Below are 18,230 nucleotides of genomic sequence, written 5' to 3'. Positions count from 1 at the left end.
AAGAATGTAGAACCTGTGAATTCCTCACTAGACAAGTTTTCGAGAGACTTCTTAGACCTCGATCGTTTGCAGACCGTCCAATGGAGGAAAGTTTATGAGGGGTCGAGAAAGCTCAAGATGGAGCCTAGAGTTCAGTTGGAAGGGCCAGACATCTCTGGAGGCCCTTGAAGGGCTGAAGCAATCAAGATTGAAAAGGTACAACAGAAAGTGAGAGCATTTCGCCTAATGATAGGCAACTTACATAGCGCATGTGAAAAGTAACGGGAATTCCGTTACACACTCGCTTTGTTTATTCATTAAATTTAAACAAAGAGTAGACTCAAAGCGGATAAATTTCTTCAACAATTTTTTGGCACACACCTGGAAAAAAATGCTTCGTTTATTTATCTAACCCAAAAATAATTTCGTCCTGTAAACAGCGACGAAACCACAGTACAAAGTAGGTACCACTAGAGAGTCGTAGTAGGATTTTCTATCGAGGGTGTCCAGGATTTGTTTATAAAATCAATAAATAATAAAGGATTGATAAAAAATTCCGGGAATGAAGAAGCTACCTTGAACCGATGAATCCCGTTGAATGCGCCTAGAGGGCGCGATGTTTCGTCATAAATATAAGAGATGTCGCTGTTTGAAATTTTGACGTTTCAAAACTTTGCATATCCAAATATGGCCTTTTGCTTTGACCGTCGGTGTTTTGGTGATGTAGAAAATAACTCGGTTTCAAGTTAAATGTTTAACTTATTTTAATAAGTTTTTGAATGTGCAGACCTTCTACGAACCGTCAAATTATTCATTCAGGTAAATATCGTACGAGTAACGGTCGTTTTAAGGTTATGTTTTTGCTATCTATTTACAGCTACATTTAAATGTGTTTTTCTTCGATTTTTTAGATGTCGTTTAGAGTGGTACGCAGCTCGAAGTTTCGGCACGTTTACGGGACCGCCCTAAAACGGGAGCAATGCTACGACAACATTAGGGTTAGCAAAAGTTCGTGGGACTCGACGTTTTGTACTGTAAATCCGAAATTTTTAGCTATTATCGTCGAAAGCGCCGGAGGCGGTGCTTTTATTGTTTTACCGCACAAGCAAGTAAGTAAGTTTGGCCCGTCGTCGTTATCTGTAGTGGCCGCGATGCGGATGTGAGAATCCTTGATAAGATAACGTGCAGTCCGCATCCTTGATACCTAATTACAAAATTTATGAAAGGAGAGGTCGGCGACAATTTGGCAAGTTTTCAAATTCCAAAAATATACTCGTACTCATATTTTCCATATTATTTATTTCTGTCTCGAAAAAGTTACCATAGCGTAACAGGAGTTGCACACCGCGACGATACTTTTTCTAATTGGGAATACGCTCTAATTATTTTATGAATTTATACAGTTTTATTTAAATTGAAGCGATTTTGATCCTCTCCCAAGATCATAAAAGAAAGTGATCCTTTTGTAGCACTGGCCTTGATTCTATGTCAAAGAAGGCTTTTCATCGGGTTTTTTGTTCACATAGTCGGGTTAATAATAAGTTTACCTAACTTGTTGAATTATAAGTGAACCGTATGCCGTATTTAAGAAATGGTGAGGTGCCCTATAGAAGATTATCTGAGCCCCACCTTACTCTCTTAGGCGCTTTTTGCCCCTCCCACCTGTTTTTGTAAGCACCTCCTTCCGTGTTATGTTCTCTCAATACCAATTTCCTCGCCAATTTGTTTGGGAAATTGTTTATCAGTAGACAATTGTTAATGTATTATGATTATAGTAAATTACTAGGGTATGGACTACCCCTCAGCCAACAGAGTGTGCCCTCAGCAAAGTATGTAGTCTTTTCTTCGTCTGCTGGAGAATACCCCCTAGACCCCCCGGTGGTACGATTTCGGAAAAGACAATCGTATCCTTTTTTTCTGAAGAGTATTCTATACTTCAAAGGATTGTGGTTCTAAGTTTGATGGCATTTTCTCGAAAATTATCGTATAAGTGCTAACACCGAGACTAACACTAAACGTTTTTGAGTAAAAGCACAACACCGGGGGTATGGAAAAGCCCTCAGCCAACAGAGTGTGCCCTCCCCAAAGTAGGTAATTGCATCTTCGTCTGCTGGGATACCCCCCCCAGACCCCCCGGTACTACGATTTCTTGAAAAGACAATTGTATTCTTGTTCCTGAAGAGTATCCCATACTTCATAAGATCGTGGTTGTAAGTTCAATGGTATTTTCTCGAAAATTATCATATAAGTGATAACAGTGGGGGGGTGGGTTGGCGCCCATATGATTTGTTGTTTAGGCGAAAAAATGCGCATTGAGCGTTCGCGTGAAAGTGGGGCTGGCGCAGTGTTCTTTTCACCCTGCCGCTTTTCTTGTAACATATGATATTATGGATTAAGTGGAAGAACAATCTAAAAATGTGGATTCAATTTGTAGGCCGGTCGTATAGCCGCGGACCATCCACTGGTCGGCGGTCACAAAGGCCCCGTGCTAGACATAGCGTTTTGCCCTCACAATGACAACGTGATCGCGAGCGGCTCTGAGGATTGTGTCGTGAAAGTGTGGCACATACCGGACCATGGTTTAGTTAAGACGTTAACCGAACCAATCGTCGACCTTCTCTACCACCAGCGGCGGGTGGGGCTGGTCTTATGGCATCCGACGGCGCTAAACGTACTTTTAACGGCCGGTAGCGACAACCAGGTCGTGATATGGAATGTGGGCACCGGCGAGGCGCTCGTTCACATCGACTGCCACCCCGACATCATCTACAGCGCCTGCTTCAACTGGGACGGCTCGCAGCTATTGACGACCTGCAAGGATAAGAAGATACGAATTATCAACCCGCGAACCGGCGTTATCGAATCGGACGCCGTCTGCCACGAGGGCTCGAAAGCAACGCGCGCGATTTTCTTGCGGCACGGGCTCGTCTTCACGACCGGTTTCTCGAAGATGTCCGAAAGGCAGTACAGTTTGCGAACGCCCGACATGCTTAGCGAGCCGATCGTCATGGTGGAACTCGACACGTCAAACGGCGTCATGTTCCCCTTGTACGACGCGGACACGAACTTAATCTACCTGTGCGGCAAGGGCGACTCGGTGATCCGCTACTTCGAGATAACGCCCGAACCGCCCTTCGTCCACTACATCAACACGTTTCAGACGCCCGATCCGCAGCGCGGCATCGGCATGATGCCGAAACGCGGCTGCGACGTCTCGATCTGCGAGATATCGCGCTTCTATCGCCTGACGAACTCCGGCCTGTGTCAGGTGATCACGATGACCGTGCCGAGAAAGTCGGAACTCTTCCAGGAGGATCTGTACCCGGACACGATCGGCGACTCGTCCGCGTGCACCGCCGAAGAGTGGATGGAGGGGAAGGACGTCGATCCGATCCTCATCTCGCTCAAGGACGGATACAAACCGCCCGAGGCGAAGATTTCGATTAGCGTTAACCGACGGCGCAACGTGCTCGATAAGGGTTCGGGCAAAAGCTCCAAGGAGGCGGCGAAACCACAACCGGAAGTCTCGGTAGTACTCGACGAAATTACACTTGAAGTGGTAAAGGGCCGTTACTAGACCAGTTCAGTCACTCACCCACCTAGGCGGTGTGGCATGCAGTCACTACGCCACCCACAAAACGGTTAGCTAATTAATTAATTGGGAAAACAATTGAAACAAAATCTATGAAAGAAAGAAAAGTTTACAATTACCCCGCACGCAGGCGGCCGACAATTAAAATAAGAAATCTTAAAATGACATACTTTTTTTCTAATTTTGCGATAATCTTAAACTGGCACCTTATTTTGACACAGACGAATTGCGTTTTCACATAAACGGGCTGACTGCCCGCAAAAAAACGTCGCGAAGTTTTCTTTCTTGACCTACTTTCAAAGACCGTCAAGGAAAAGAGTGACCTTTGAAGGTCGAGGTGACGAGCCGGTCGAGAAACCGTCCTCTACCACTACTAAAACTAGCACGCTACAATTTCCCGTTTCAGGACAAGACGCTGCAGGACTTCGCCGACGAGATCCGAAAGTTGAAGGCGATGATCGTCAAGCACGAGAACAGGATTAGGGCGCTGGAGGCGGAGGTAGCTTTAAGTAAAAGTAACGTCGACGAGGACGGACCGGGCGGCGACGGCCTGAACGCCGTGCCCCCGATGGCGTCCGACGAAGTTTGAGGTGTTGTTTCATTTTGTTAAAGGTTTCAGGTTTATTTCAAATAACAATTCATTCGTACTAACCCGTAATGTAAGATCGTACACTGCGAAATCCAGATCGGCCACACAGAAAAGTTTCGTACAGTACCGCCAGTTAAATGAATTACAAATGATTAGCCGGAGCTGTAGGTAAAAATTTTTTTTTTCAGATAAATCAAAATCCAAGGCCTACTTTATTTTTACCATCTTCTGAAGGAATTAAAGGTTTCACAAACCGGACCTAACCTCATTTTTCTTAATGGACCACCCTGTATATTTTAATCTAAAAAATATACCATACCATGGTTAACAAAAGATTCATTCAAGTGATTCAAAAAAGATTTTTGAACCATTATAAAGAAACTTTGGTCTTTCTGAAATTGGCAATTTTTTGATTTTTCCTCGTATTTTTTAATTTTCAAATGTTGATTTTACCAATTTAAGTTTGGCTCAAAAAGAGCATATGGCGCCTGTGTTGCTTTTTTGATTACAATTACAGTGTCGCAAATGGGACACCCTGTACATTATTAGTATATGACCTTTAGGGCCATTAAGTTCCATACACACCCCTCCCCCCCCAGACCCCATGGGAATTTTCGAAATTTTTAAAAAAAATTTGCAATTCCAAAATAAAAAAGGACGCAATCATGTCTCAGTTTTCTTGTGTGGCCTTTCAGATTCATGCCCCTAATTGTCAAATTACAGTTCTCTTAACGATACGGAATTGAAGTTCCGACCACTGCCTCATCTACAATGCGTTTGTGTGTGTGCGTGTATGCATTTACCATTTTTCGTTTCGTAACAACGAACCCCATGTATATAATGTTATTAACAATTTTCAAAGTATATATGTCATTTCGTGAACGGTGCCCCCTCGCCGTTTTGTTATTATTATTTTTTAAATAAATCGCCTTATAAGGTTGTCTTTTTACTAATTAGTAACGTAAGGTACAAGTGCCTTTAGCGAAAATGCACAATAAGCCGACTTTAGTATGAAAGTTTTTAATTACAATAGATTTTATGGATTATGTGATAATAAAATGTAATAAATAAATAATTATTTGTTATTACTTAACAATAAATCAGTGCCAAATGTGTCATTATTTCTAAAGCTTAAAAAAGAAGGTAAAGCTACGGGATGTCTTTCATTCAACTTAAGAGTGGCTCTTAAATTTACAAGTACGATAATAATGAGATCAGTTTCCTTAAAAGTTACGCCTACCGCACGAGCGCATTATGTGAAAAGTGGTAAGTTGTGGAAGTGGTAGCCGCGTCGGCCCTTTGCCGCCAGGTAAATGTAGACGACATGGTACGCCCCCGGTATAAAACAGATGAACCCGGCGAGCAAGAAGACGGCACCCTGGAGTCCGGCCTGCGGTTCAGCAAGTGCCAACGTGCCAGTCGTGAGCAGACCTATACCAATAAAAAGCAACGTGGTCGCCGCAAGTACCATGCGCCAGTTCTCGCGTATCTTCGGATGTTGAAAGCACGAAGTATTGCTAATCTCCTGATTTGAGCCGTCGCAGTAATCCTGGATTAAAGAGTCGCTGTCTCGCGAGGCGTCGTTTGACATTTTGTACGTCCTGAAAACGAACAGATGAGACCTGGATTTAAAGGTGCACGCACGTCAATACCTGGCCGAGTCCACTTTGATGCTTGTGTAGTCGCCCTCTCCATTGAGGCCGATTTTATTCGACGGCATGCATGTCGTACCGTAGACACGTATGGCCTCGTCCGTTTCTTCCTCGAAGGCGTCGTCTATGGAGAATCTCTTCTGCTTCGCGGCCGTACCGTTGGGAAGTGCGAATTGTTTACTGGACATTTTCCTGAGTTCCGGGGAGTTTTATTTAATAACCAAATTCATAGTTTTCCAATTTGATGCCGTTTTTCACTTTGAAAATAAAGTAAAAAAGGGGAGCAATATTTTACATAAGTAGAATGTTAGGTTATGTTAGTTGTTATATACACCCACGAAACAAAAGCAATTGTTTAATATCCTGCACTGGTGTAACTCGGTGTAACACATAAATCGAACAGGCTCCACTCCCAGAAGTCTAGCAGGAATTTCTTTCCTTCCTTCAGAGAGTAAGCAACTAGGTGACCATACGGGCGTCGTGATGGTACAATTTCTTGGGGGAAGGAGCGCTAGGGGCAGGAAACGGCTGGGAATATTTCTAGATAACTCATGAAGCAAAGATGCAAGCGCGGGTGAGATCAAAGGAATATGGCAAAAGAGAGGAGTTTGGTAGAATGGGAGGCGATATGGGTAACCAGAGATTTTGGAACCCGCCCTCTGATTCCTAGGATTCTAGGAGTATTGTTTATGCTAGAATAGGAGATTATTTCCTCATTCAGTTACTTAATTACTGTAATTGAGGCTCCTTACTGTTAGGCAACACAACTTACGACATTAAGTATGGAAAACCATAAATTTCCAAATAGTTTGACAAGATGTCACTCGTGATGTATTTTTACATTTTTATTTATATAATCGCCAATTGTCCGTGCAACGTTATGAATTTGAATGTCGGCACAGTTCTATTTACAGAATCCGACATCGCGAAAGAGTGCTGGAGTTCGGACGACGTCGCTCTTCTCACAACGAGAATGTTCCTCGAGGATATCTTGCCGGACACGCACTCCTTAAACATACACGATAATATGTACGTAAACGATCTCGTGGAATACTTTCGACTGCTCCTGGACATAGTCCGGAAGGACACCCACGGGAAAGCAAACCAAATAACGCTACACGCTTTGATTGACGCCCTAGGTTAGATTCGCGCAGAACGTGATCGTTACGTCCTCTTTTTTTAGGCGGATACCTGTACCGGTACGTTTTACCAACGGCCAGATATTCGTATTACGCCGGGTATATTAATTATGGAAGCATCGAGAAGCTCGGCAAGCTGTTTGACGAACTGAAGTGCTTTTTACGCACCAATGGCCGTGGATGGATTAAAAGCCGCGGTCCTTCAGGTGTCCGATTGGCTGTCGAACCTTTGGAACTGCCACTGACGACAGGCGACACCAACCCCTGCAATACTTTGGCGGTTATCGAGAGGGAAAGTGAGTAATTCCATTGGGGAGCGAAATGCTAACGCCTGGTTTAGTCGGCTGCGTGGAGATACCGCTCCCGTTTTTGGATTCGCCCTCAGAGCCCGCCGCGATCGCGTTGCCATTCAAAGCGCACCCCCTTCTGAAGATCGACTCGAAAGAGGCATCCTACGTGCTAGTTAAATATTACATTGCCGCAACGAAGTGCCTAACCGCACACAACGCCAATCAGACTGACACCAAGCGGTTCACAAACTCCCTCTTTCATTGGATTCAGAGTCAAATCGTCCCCCTACTCAATCACGAGAAATTCTACTCCGCATTCGGTGGGGTTTTGCGCATTCTGGAGACGCTGAAGACTATGGGGGTGCGCAACGAGAAGCAGATGGGAAATTACAATATAATGCCAGAAATGCAAGTGAAGGACGCCGCCGTGAAGTACGACATGGACGAAACGACCACCGACAAAAAAAAATCGGATCTGATTCTGATGGCCTTGCTCGCGACCATCTTCATATGGTTTCTGTTGGGCTCCATCTTCATATGCTACCGGATTAAGGCCGGACGGAAACGTACACACGTCGTGATCGCAACACGAACAGTTTACGTCACATTTCAGGCTTAGGCGACGGCGCGGCTTTGTTAAGCATCAACACCTGCTCGTGTAAGTCATCGTCGAAGCACTCGACGACGTCCGCATCCGAAGGGGTGACCTCCTCCGCTTCGAAAAACGAAACGTACTAGTACGATCACCGTAAGTTGCGATTACAGTTCCAATTTTCAGCACCACTGACAGTGCCACCACTGTTGAAAGTAAGCGACGCCTAGTCCCAAAGAAGAACAGTTCGCACGTCGTACGCCGCGTAGTCTGGTAGGTTTCCGCCCGCTCAATTCGTCGCATTCGTAATCTTTGTCGATGCAGTTACAAAACGGAGGGGGAAGTACGCGCGAAAAGCGATCGAGCCAGATTCGTTGAAAATTCGGAAGATCGCAACTCGCCGAGCGGTCTGGGGGTTCAGACGAGCTTCTCGGACAGATTCGAGGGCAGCTCGTTTTCCGGCGAAATCTCGGCGGATCGGATTATGCCGGTTTATAACATAGAGTCCTCATCATCTGAAAGTGCAATGTAAACTTATCGTGCGAATATACTTTCATATATTTAGGCCCATTGGTATGGATTTATTGCACGACTAGAGCCCAAGAAGAATCACATGCCCCACCAAACTTTGAGTTGAGTTTACTTTTCGGATAACACTCGTATGTTGACAAGCTACAGGTGTCTGTTGTACCGTACCGAAGATCGTATAGACACAAAACTGTATAATTTTGATCGCGGGAAATTCAAAAACATACTGGGGGTGCTGCGGTTTACGTTGGGAGGGTGTTTTTGAGTTATTTCGTATTGTAATGAATTTTACGGTGTGCCGAAGGAGGTTCGTTAGCGATTATGCAAAGAAAGCGTAGATTATTATACCCGTCCTGTATGAAACATTGCTCATGCGTAGGTGATTTATCAAGTAGCCATATTGAAATCTTTCAATCTGAAAAATTTGTAAGTAAATATTTTATTTCCTGCATTAATCGGATAATTAATAACAGAATTTGTGGTCGCAGTTAAATTCTAGCGTAATTTGCGTGTAAGTTGATGGGTGTATTAAAAGGGCGAACGCTCACTGTTGAATTTTGCAACGTATATAAGAGGTTCGTTCCGTAAATTGTCGTTCTACACAATAGAAGACGTTTAAAAATTCCTCGAATTTTTGTTTGCGAGTCGAGGCGGCCTCGTTTGTCACATCAAAATTTGAATGGGCAGAACCGTTATTGGGAAAAGTGATTTTTTACGCAAAAAAAACTGCCATGTAGCAGCTTTTTTGACAGCTGTTCAATTCCTTTTAATTCCACAATAATATTTTCATTTACACCCATTTGTCAGTTTCCAGCCGAAGAAACTAATCCAGTCTGTGCTCTTTTAAGATTAAGCGAAGCAGTATTTTTTGGGAAGGTATAGAAAGATGTCGGTTCTTAATCAAAGTGGAGAGGAGCAGGTCGAGTGCCCTTTGTGCATGGAGCCGTTGGAAGTCGACGACCTCAACTTCTTTCCGTGCAGCTGCGGATATCAGGTTCGTACTCGTCGTGTCGTCGTCCGTCTGTAAACAAACCCCCCATCGCAGATATGCCGTTTTTGCTGGCATCGGATTAGGACAGACGAAAACGGATTGTGTCCGGCCTGTCGGAAGGCGTATTCGGAAAATCCGGCCGACTTCACGCCGCTGTCGAAGGAGCAGGTCGCCCAGCTGAAGGCGGAGAAACGTCAGCGGGATCAGCAGCGTAAGGCCAAACTTAGCGAAAGTCGAAAACACCTAGCCAAGTGAGTCGCCTCTCCCCCCTCCCTCCCGAAAAGACGGCTAACTTGCGATTGTTGCAGTGTACGCGTGGTTCAGAAAAATCTCGTCTTTGTCGTCGGTCTACCACTTAGGCTCGCCGACGCGGAGATCCTAAAGAGGCACGAGTACTTTGGAAAGTTTGGCAAGATACACAAAGTCGTCATTAATCAATCGACGTCTTATGCTGGTTCCCAGGGTCCGAGTGCGAGTGAGTTTCGGGATGCTTCGTCTCTCGAAGGGTGATTACGTGCGTGCGTTTTTCAGGTGCTTACGTTACATATATGAAAAGTGATGACGCCTTACGAGCTATACAAAATGTCAATAATATATCAATAGACGGTAGGCTTATAAAATCTAGTTTGGGTACCACAAAGTATTGTTCACATTTCATGAAAAACCAGCCGTGTCCGAAGCCCGACTGTATGTACCTGCACGATTTCGGTAAGCACACCTGTGGCGTAGGGTAAAAGAATAGAATAGTAAGACGCCCTTCGCGTTGAGACGATAGAAATCAAATGATTTGGTCGACTCCTTACATTGATTAGTCATTTTTTGTGTATTGTTTTTCATAAACAATGTAGGTTTTTGTTTTTAAATTATTAGATTAGATAAGCGTCTCCACTACCTAGCTTTGGCAAGTGTTTGTTATGTATGTAAGTGTCAGAGTTTTTGAAGCTAAGTAGTGGCACTAATCCCTTAGGATTGTTTTGATTGAATTAGGAATCGACGGATACTGGTTTTTTGGTTTCCAATCCCGTCATAGCAATGGTTGATTTTCTTCACTGCATCGAAAAACAAAACAACTGAATTGAGCACCAGTCACATACACTAAAATGCGTGGCTACGGGACCGCATTGAATGCAAATGCTCCAATCGGTCAGTAAACGCTGGTTACGCGTAGATAAGCAAAAATGGTGCATTTCTCATTAAATTCCCTGACAAATCCAGGTTTTCCCGTTTATCTTGAATGTATCAGCCAAACTATCGGCGATTCGCGACCGATAAATCGGTATATGCCAATATTAATATCGGTATCGGTCGATTCCCGGATTTAATGTTCATCTTCCTGCAATTATTGTGCAATGGGGAGTATTTCAGACCCCTCGGTGCTACGTTGTCACTCGATATGTTCAACCTCAAGGATTCCACTAATAAGCGATTATTCAATTCTGGTTTCCCAAGAAGTGTTCGATACTCCACAAGTTTCCTTGTGGGGGAGTAAATGTTTTGGGGAAGAATGTGGAACCGGGGAGTATGATACCCCCCAGGCAACACCTCTAGGGAAAAAGGAAGATTGATTGTTCATCTTCTTGCAACTATCATAAGGTCATTGTGCACTGGGGGGTATTCCATACCCCCCAGACCCCCCGGTGCTGCGTTGCCACTCCACACAGTCAACCCCAAGGTGTCTTGTGGTAGTCTCTCATAAGGAACCATCTGATTCCGTCTTCCCGAGCAGTGTTCGTTACTCCACAAGCTCCCTTGTGAGGGTAGTAAATGTTTTGGGGAAGAATGTGGAACCGGGGGGTATTGAACACCCCCCAGGCAACACCCCTAAGAAAAAAAGAAGATTGATTGTTCATCTTTTTGCAACATCATAAGGTCATTGTGCACTGGGGGGTATTCCATACCCCCCAGACCCCCCGGTGCTACATTGCCACTCCACACAGTCAACCCCAAGGTGTCTTGTGGTAGTCTCTCATAAGGAACCATCTGATTCCGTCTTCCCGAGCAGTGTTCGTTACTCCACAAGCTCCCTTGTGAGGGTAGTAAATGTTTTGGAGAAGAATGTGTAACCGGGGGGTATGGAACACCCCCCAGGCAACACCCCTAAGAAAAAAAGAAGATTGATTGTTCATCCTTTTGCACAATGACCTTATGATAATAATCACCCCACACAGTCAACCCCAAGGTCTCTTGTGGTAGTCTCTTATAAAGGACCTCCTGATTATGTCTTCCCGAGAAGGGGGGCAGTAAATGTTTTGGGGAAGAATGTGGAACCGGGGGGTATGGAACACCTCCCAGGCAGCACCCCTAAGGAAAATGGAAGATTGATGACTATCATAAGGTCATTGTGCACTGGGTGGTATTCCATACCCCCCCAGACCCCCCGGATAAAATTTCCATAAGGTTGTCTTACTATCCTATTTCTTGCACTATGTCTGCGGTCCCGCAAAGTTGTATAATGTTCTGTTTTAAGGCGATCCAAAGGCCAGTTTTACAAAGGAACAAATGCATGCGGGCAAACACCAGGAATACGAACGAAAGTTGCATGATCTGTTAGTTACAAAAATGGCAATACAGAGTGCGCAGCAACAGCAACAACAGCAGCAGCAGTCCGAAGTAAGATCTGTTAGTAAAACTAAAGAGTCGACGTCCTCCTCGGCGTCTACCACAAAGGACAATTGGCCACAGTTGAATTCGGAAAAGGGGGACAAATGCGAGAAGAAACAGCCGGAAACCGTCAGTAAAGACAAAACACAGAAGGCGAAAACCAAGTTAAAAAGCGACTGCAGTAGGAAGCCGGAAAAGAGTAAATCGGCAGAGTGCACCGCGAGCAATGGCAAATGCGAAAAGTCACAGTCGATGGAGGAAAAAATCCAGAACACATCCAAAAGCAAAAACGAGCTCGAGCCGGAAAAGATGGAATGCGCAATACCAAAAATACCGATAATCGACGACAACTCCAGCTTCTTCTCACAAAACACATTTCAAAAGATCGCCCCCGAGATCGAGGAGGATCCGGTTTCGGACGGCGGTACGGAGCCCCAGTGTCAAATTCTCAACGACTCACTGCCGAACATCAACAGCACCGAGGACTGGGAGGCGGCGTTCGGGTTCTCGAAGCAGACCACTCATCTCGTCGAGGACCTCACGAAACACCGGGTGGGAGTAAAGGACACACTGGAAACATTCGGCAACAGCTACCCTAATACCATCGACATGTTCGGCAATATGGACGGCTATCAGAACGGCTTTGACGCCACCACAAACAAACTGCAGGAGAACATCTTGGAGGCGCTGTCTAACAAGCACTCGCACTTCAACCACACCACCTCGCCCCTATTCCTGAAAACTGACAGAATCAACGGTCTAAATCACGTCAACGGCGTGAACGGTCTCGATCAGCAAATGTCCAAGTTCTTCTCGGACTTTTACAAGAACGGCCAGAAGGATCTTTACACGAACGGCTTCACCACGCATCCGATGAACGGCCTCAGCCAGCAGCAGAGCAACAGTTACTTGCACAATTTAACCGACAGACAGAACATGCTACTCATGCAGCAGAGACAGATCGAGGAACAGTTGATGAGCTTAAATTTAAATCGACAGTTAATCCATAACAGTATGCACGGCGGCGGCGGCCAGTTTATGAACGGCGATATAAACGGACAGAGCTTCGGGTCGCCGTCGTCGTCGTTGCATAACCCGCATTATCAAAATTCGGTCGGGAAGAATCACAGTCGGCCCGAGGACGAGCTGGATTTCGATCCGTTTCACGAGACACAGAAGGCGCTCGCCGAGCTCATTGAAAACGAGCAAAATCACAAGGTACACCATCCAGGTGAGTGAGACGTCCTGTATGTTGTACTAAAGTCACTAAATATAGAAAGTACCGCAATCCATTGGGCTCGTGTGTTAGAGAGAGAACGCATGATTTTTGCCCATAAATGGCGGAAGTTACCAGATTCTAGTAACTTTAATGTTAGGGATTGTTCCACCTGTTTGGAGATATCTGTATATATTTTTATAAAACATGACATTACTATGAAGTTAGGTTATAAAAAATGACAGCTATTCAGATTTTATTTGTCAATTTTATTAAGTTGGCAGCAAATTTGCCGAAAAATGGCGGATGATTGCGGTACTTTCTATATCTAGTACCTGATACCTATTTGTTATTTTGGGCATCAATGTAGCGAATTGCCGATCGATGCCGAATAGCCAAATCGTTGACTGCCAACACTGATCACTCACTGAATAGTGAATACTACAGAATATTTAGATTTTAGTGACTTTAGACTTTAACCAAAACCAAAATTGCTCTCTATATATACCTATATATTATTGCCTTTATTTTAAAGTGGGCGGAGCGGATAGCGGAGTATTACCTAAATACCTAATAGCTATGATGATAACTCAATTCTTCTGGGGGGGGATATATCCCCTTCATCCCCCCCCCCCCCCCCCCCCGTAAATACGCCACTGCTGACTTATAATAAGCTAGAATGGTTAGATAAGCATTATATGAGTGTGCAGTGAGATGGAGTACACAACAAACTAAAAGCGCTAATGCCATATATGCTATGTAATTATCAATGCTTAGGTCATATAGGTATACATAGATATAGCCTCCCATTTACCTTCAATAAGAAGCATTTTGTTCCCATATATCTATCATAATCGAGGAAGACATCAATGCTAACACAAACAGATATTTTGCACCGTAAGTAGAACACCGCGCATGCGCAGTAGCATCCTAATGCATGGAAAACCATAGGTGGCGCAAAAATTACGAAGCACATATTTTGTAACTATGAAATGTAATTGCACTTTCTGTACTATATGTTCTCCACAAATTAAACACAACATTCTAATTAATGTTTTCCTAAAAACTACTCGTATTTTATACTGGAATAACGCTGTAAATGTTCTAAGGAAATAACACACGCCACTGAAATGCCGGGAATGTTAATTGTACTGACAACTAGGTTAGCATGATCGCTATTCTACTGTTGGACATCTTTCTCACATATGTTGGCACCGATTTAGTGGCTGTAGGCTAAATCTATTAGTCTTAGAGCTGAAAACAGGTTTATGAAATCCTTCTCCAATCATACCCAAACACAGAACTGCAGACCTGGCTGAGGAGTGGCGGAGCTAAATCAACCCTTATATTTTTAAAGATACGAATTTTTGCAAAAAATATCTGATGCATTTCGAAATTTTTACACCTTTCAATTTATTATTCAAAGATTATTATTTAGTCGGGTGTTACACTTTGCCAGGCGTATTGAATTATACTTTCGGCATGGTTGTCTTGTTCAATAATCTCTAAATTAAATTGACTTATCATACATATATACATTGAAGTTGCTGTAACTGTACTAAAAAATAGGGTATAAACCACAGGATTAAAGTGCATTCTAACCCATCGATATAAAAGCACACACTTTAGTGTTTAGTCCCTTGGTATATAATACCTATACTGTATTATCTCCCTCCGTTATTTTGGTATGTGTCTAAAGAACTTTCACACAATTTATAACATGTAAATTTATCACATACGAGCGCGAACTTCACTAATAATCACTTCGGCATCCACATTTTTGGAACTGCTCTATTTCAATTTGCTTATAGTTTTACTGTTAAATAGTAAATAAAGTTGGATACAATTTTCCCAATTTAAAATTGACCACCTTGCGTACGGATGTTTTATTTTCCAAAGTGTTTAAGTTTAACAATTGCGAGGATGAGCCTAAAAGTTTTCAGAACCGTTAACGATTAAATGAACAAAGTACGAAAGTAATTTTACAAAAAGCGCATTTCCGCAGTAACAGTCTTTTATCCTAAAAAAAACCCTAGCGAAATTCGTTTTCAGGCATTCAGCGTTCAAATAGTTTCTATAAAAAGATACCCTCTGTTAAAATTTCGGAAAAATCCGCTTGCATGTAAGAAAGTTGGTATTACAAGAAACTGTGTAGGTAAAGTGTCAGAAAACAGTGGTGGAAAAAATGATGTGATTTTTATTATTTGATTTTATAGGACCCATTTTCCGCAAAAAGTTTAAAAAAATTGAGTCGCAAAAAAGAAATTAAGTCGGCGCAAGCGTTATAACTTTCTTGCGTTTGGGGATACACATCCTATGTTGTACGTGCGTTTAATAAAACTCATTTTGTGGTAAGCACCATTCCCTTAAAATTTCAGAGAAAACATATGCACATAATCATGGATCTGAATCGGACCGAAAAAAATACAGAAAACCGTACTAGAACCATTTGTTTTTTCAGAACCGAAACCGTAATTCCTTCCTTTAAAAATCACCCGGAACCATTGAATATTCAATGCCGAAACCCATAAGTCTTTTACTTTACCATTCTTACGGTTTTTTTTGTTCGAAGTTTCACACTGGTGCAGCTGATTTAATAGTCACGACCTTAAGGGCAACTTAGTAACCAAAATTTTCTCCTCTTGGTCTCTAGACTACCCTGGGCGTTTTCCTCAATTCTAAAAATAATCATCAGCTTCCTTCTCAGTCATGTGATAAACGCTGCTTAACCAGTCCTTGGGGTTGTCCCGGCATCCAGACGGTGACCTCGCAGTGCCTATTAAGAAGCAGATCTTCCTGGACAACCGAATGCCTGACATGGTAGCCTCCCAACAACGGTGGGGAGGTTGCCGACCACCTATTTCATTCACTCCAAGCAATGGTTACTACCGCATGAGATCCTCAAGAACTCGCCCGAGTAGCTTCATCCCCTGAAAGTGCGTGCTAAAGCTCCGCCCTTGACGAGATGATCTTACAACTTTTCCGCCTGTGAGCTAGCTACTGTTACCTTACCCGCAATGGAATTTTGATATATGTAGGTAATATAGGTAGCTATTTTGAATTGTTTTTCGATAACCGTGTTTGCAGAATGAACCCGTTGTTGATTGGGGGTGTGATCGCCATTTCTTTTTTTTTTGAGATTGGCGGGGAGACGAGTTGTGCGTCCGGGCCTCGGTCTTTTTTTATCCACATCTGCGTGCTTGTCTGTCTGGCGGGAGATATTGTTTATTAAAAATTTTCTTCTATGTAGCGCATTTTATTCTTTTAACGAGTTTGTGGCTAGTGGTAGATTATGTAATTAGTTAGCGTTTTTATTGCGATTTTATTGTTTTTACCTGTCTGTTTTTAGTTTGTTTGTTATATACTATTATTTTTAATGTTTGTAATTTCCCGTTTCTTTTGACGAGTGTAAGTGTAATTCACCCCTTCTCACAATTAAATATTATTATTATTATTATTAGAGACTATATAGGGGCAGCGTCACTAAGATGTGTTAGGTTCAGAGAGCGGAGACCTTTTTCTCCTTCTGCTCAGTCCCGGAAATATGTTTACTATTAACTTTGAGTTGTTGAGGCTTTGGAACCAGTAACTGAGTTTAAGGGGTATCCTGAGACGCGCCCTTTGTAGATTCTTTCCCCTAATTCTCCACCCGCTACAGACGCTCTAAGGAAGATGTCTGTATAGACACCGGGGCTACTATAGAAGAATATATAGGTAACTTCCGAAGGGGACAGCATGTAGGCGTAGTTTCACATCGAGGTATCGAGTAGGTCATTAATTCCGATAAAGTTGTCAGTCTGTTATCATCAACCCTCAGAATGCTTACACAGCCGATGCAGGTCTGACCTGATGACACAACTGATTGATCCTACGTCTAGGTCAAATTCATCTGTCAGGTTTAATTCCTTTGAAGTAAAGTTGTGTTTATATATTCTAAATGTGTCGCAGGTTTCAGTTTACTCAGTCCGTGAGGCGGAGGGGGATTAGAGATTTTTGCTCCCCTAGGCCAACGAGCTAATTTTTTAGTTAATTTTATTAGGTCATTTTCATACCAAATATACAATATAGTTCTTTTACACCACCTAAAAATGTATTTTTATTTATCTATTTGATTTTAAAATAAATTTTTTTTGCCAAACAAATACTGCAAACAAAATTTTACAATAGAAATGATCTTGCTTTTGTGACGTTAGAAAAAAAATGAGTTTAATGGTGCCACTGGCTCTACTCAGTTCCTGGGGGTGGCGGGGTCGTGGATACAAATATTTACAATTTCATTTAAATTTATTACATAATTTTTGGGCGCCAATCTGTCTTTAACTCACATGCCAACCGACAGATAAATCGACACGTATTATTTTGATTATAAAGTTAACCTAACACTTAATTGATTTTTATCACAAAGTTACGATTGATGGTGGTTAGAATTATGCTGTACTAATGGTGAATGAAATGAGGTGAATGATGGTTAATTGGGTGATAACTCAGGTACAAACAATTATGAACACGGCGTTCTTTCTTATCTGTTTGTGGGTTTTCCGGAAAGGAATTGTGTACAGCCGAGCTGGCGGAGCAGGCTCTTGATTAAATTTGGAGGTCGCTGAATGCTGACAAAGATGCTGATTAGTTCAATATCGAAAGGACTCGGTATTCACTCTCCGTGCTTCGGATTTACTTCAAATCTATCTACATTCTATCTTCTATGCACATTGGGGTAAAGAAAGATGGAAAACGGCTCGCGTTAACTTGGTCCGTTGTTAAATTTTTGGACGGCCAATTACAATTATTATTTCTTCTAATGCAATTCTCGGGCCCCAGTCGATTCGCAATTTCTCTTAAACGCCTTTCTTTAATCTCCGCTACAAACACACTCCCTCATACTTTTCTCTTCTCCCTTTCCTTTTTGCTTAACGCAACCGCCTGTTTCCCAATCTACTTTCTCCCTCCAACTTTCCGCGCGCACGCCGATTTTAGACGTTACACTTCTTTTGTGGAAACTTGCAGTACTAACTCAAAATCAAATTTTTTTGAGATACGTGCTAGATCGTAAGTAAATCAAAA

At 42.9% G+C, this 18,230-nt stretch overlaps 4 protein-coding genes across 7 annotated transcripts; 3 read left to right on the top strand and 1 right to left on the bottom strand.

Annotated features, from left to right (window-relative positions):
* The first annotated feature begins 638 nt into the window (after positions 1-638).
* LOC116161316 (coronin-6) lies at positions 639-5,273 on the top strand. The gene is made up of 4 exons (XM_031474630.1): positions 639-798; positions 891-1,088; positions 2,414-3,508; positions 3,978-5,273. The coding sequence occupies exons 2-4, from the start codon at positions 891-893 to the stop codon at positions 4,158-4,160; spliced, it is 1,476 nt and encodes a 491-aa protein (XP_031330490.1). The 5' UTR covers positions 639-798; the 3' UTR covers positions 4,161-5,273.
* Positions 5,165-6,159, bottom strand: LOC116161317 (transmembrane protein 134-like). The gene is made up of 2 exons (XM_031474631.1): positions 5,813-6,159; positions 5,165-5,761 (listed from the first exon to the last, which is right to left on the bottom strand). The coding sequence occupies exons 1-2, from the start codon at positions 5,998-6,000 to the stop codon at positions 5,413-5,415; spliced, it is 537 nt and encodes a 178-aa protein (XP_031330491.1). The 5' UTR covers positions 6,001-6,159; the 3' UTR covers positions 5,165-5,412.
* A 470-nt stretch (positions 6,160-6,629) lies between these two features.
* On the top strand, positions 6,630-8,365 carry LOC116162366. The gene is made up of 6 exons (XM_031475981.1): positions 6,630-6,951; positions 6,996-7,247; positions 7,292-7,807; positions 7,855-7,972; positions 8,020-8,106; positions 8,158-8,365. The coding sequence occupies exons 1-6, from the start codon at positions 6,630-6,632 to the stop codon at positions 8,363-8,365; spliced, it is 1,503 nt and encodes a 500-aa protein (XP_031331841.1).
* A 215-nt stretch (positions 8,366-8,580) lies between these two features.
* LOC116161577 (CCR4-NOT transcription complex subunit 4-like) lies at positions 8,581-13,215 on the top strand. 4 transcript variants are annotated; one of them, XM_031474967.1, is made up of 6 exons: positions 8,581-8,787; positions 9,210-9,355; positions 9,407-9,603; positions 9,661-9,827; positions 9,884-10,060; positions 11,820-13,215. In XM_031474967.1, the coding sequence occupies exons 2-6, from the start codon at positions 9,248-9,250 to the stop codon at positions 13,190-13,192; spliced, it is 2,022 nt and encodes a 673-aa protein (XP_031330827.1). In that variant the 5' UTR covers positions 8,581-8,787; positions 9,210-9,247; the 3' UTR covers positions 13,193-13,215. The 4 variants fall into 4 exon arrangements, with proteins under 4 accessions (XP_031330827.1, XP_031330825.1, XP_031330828.1 ...); XM_031474965.1 differs by having other exon boundaries at positions 9,169-9,355; XM_031474968.1 differs by having other exon boundaries at positions 8,749-8,872.
* Positions 13,216-18,230: the final 5,015 nt, after the last annotated feature.

Source organism: Photinus pyralis, unplaced genomic scaffold (genome assembly GCF_008802855.1).
Source record: "Photinus pyralis isolate 1611_PpyrPB1 unplaced genomic scaffold, Ppyr1.3 Ppyr1.4_LG10, whole genome shotgun sequence".
Lineage (NCBI taxonomy): Eukaryota > Metazoa > Arthropoda > Insecta > Coleoptera > Lampyridae > Photinus > Photinus pyralis.
Note: the sequence above shows the minus strand (reverse complement) of the source record. Positions and strands in the feature narration are given on the sequence as shown.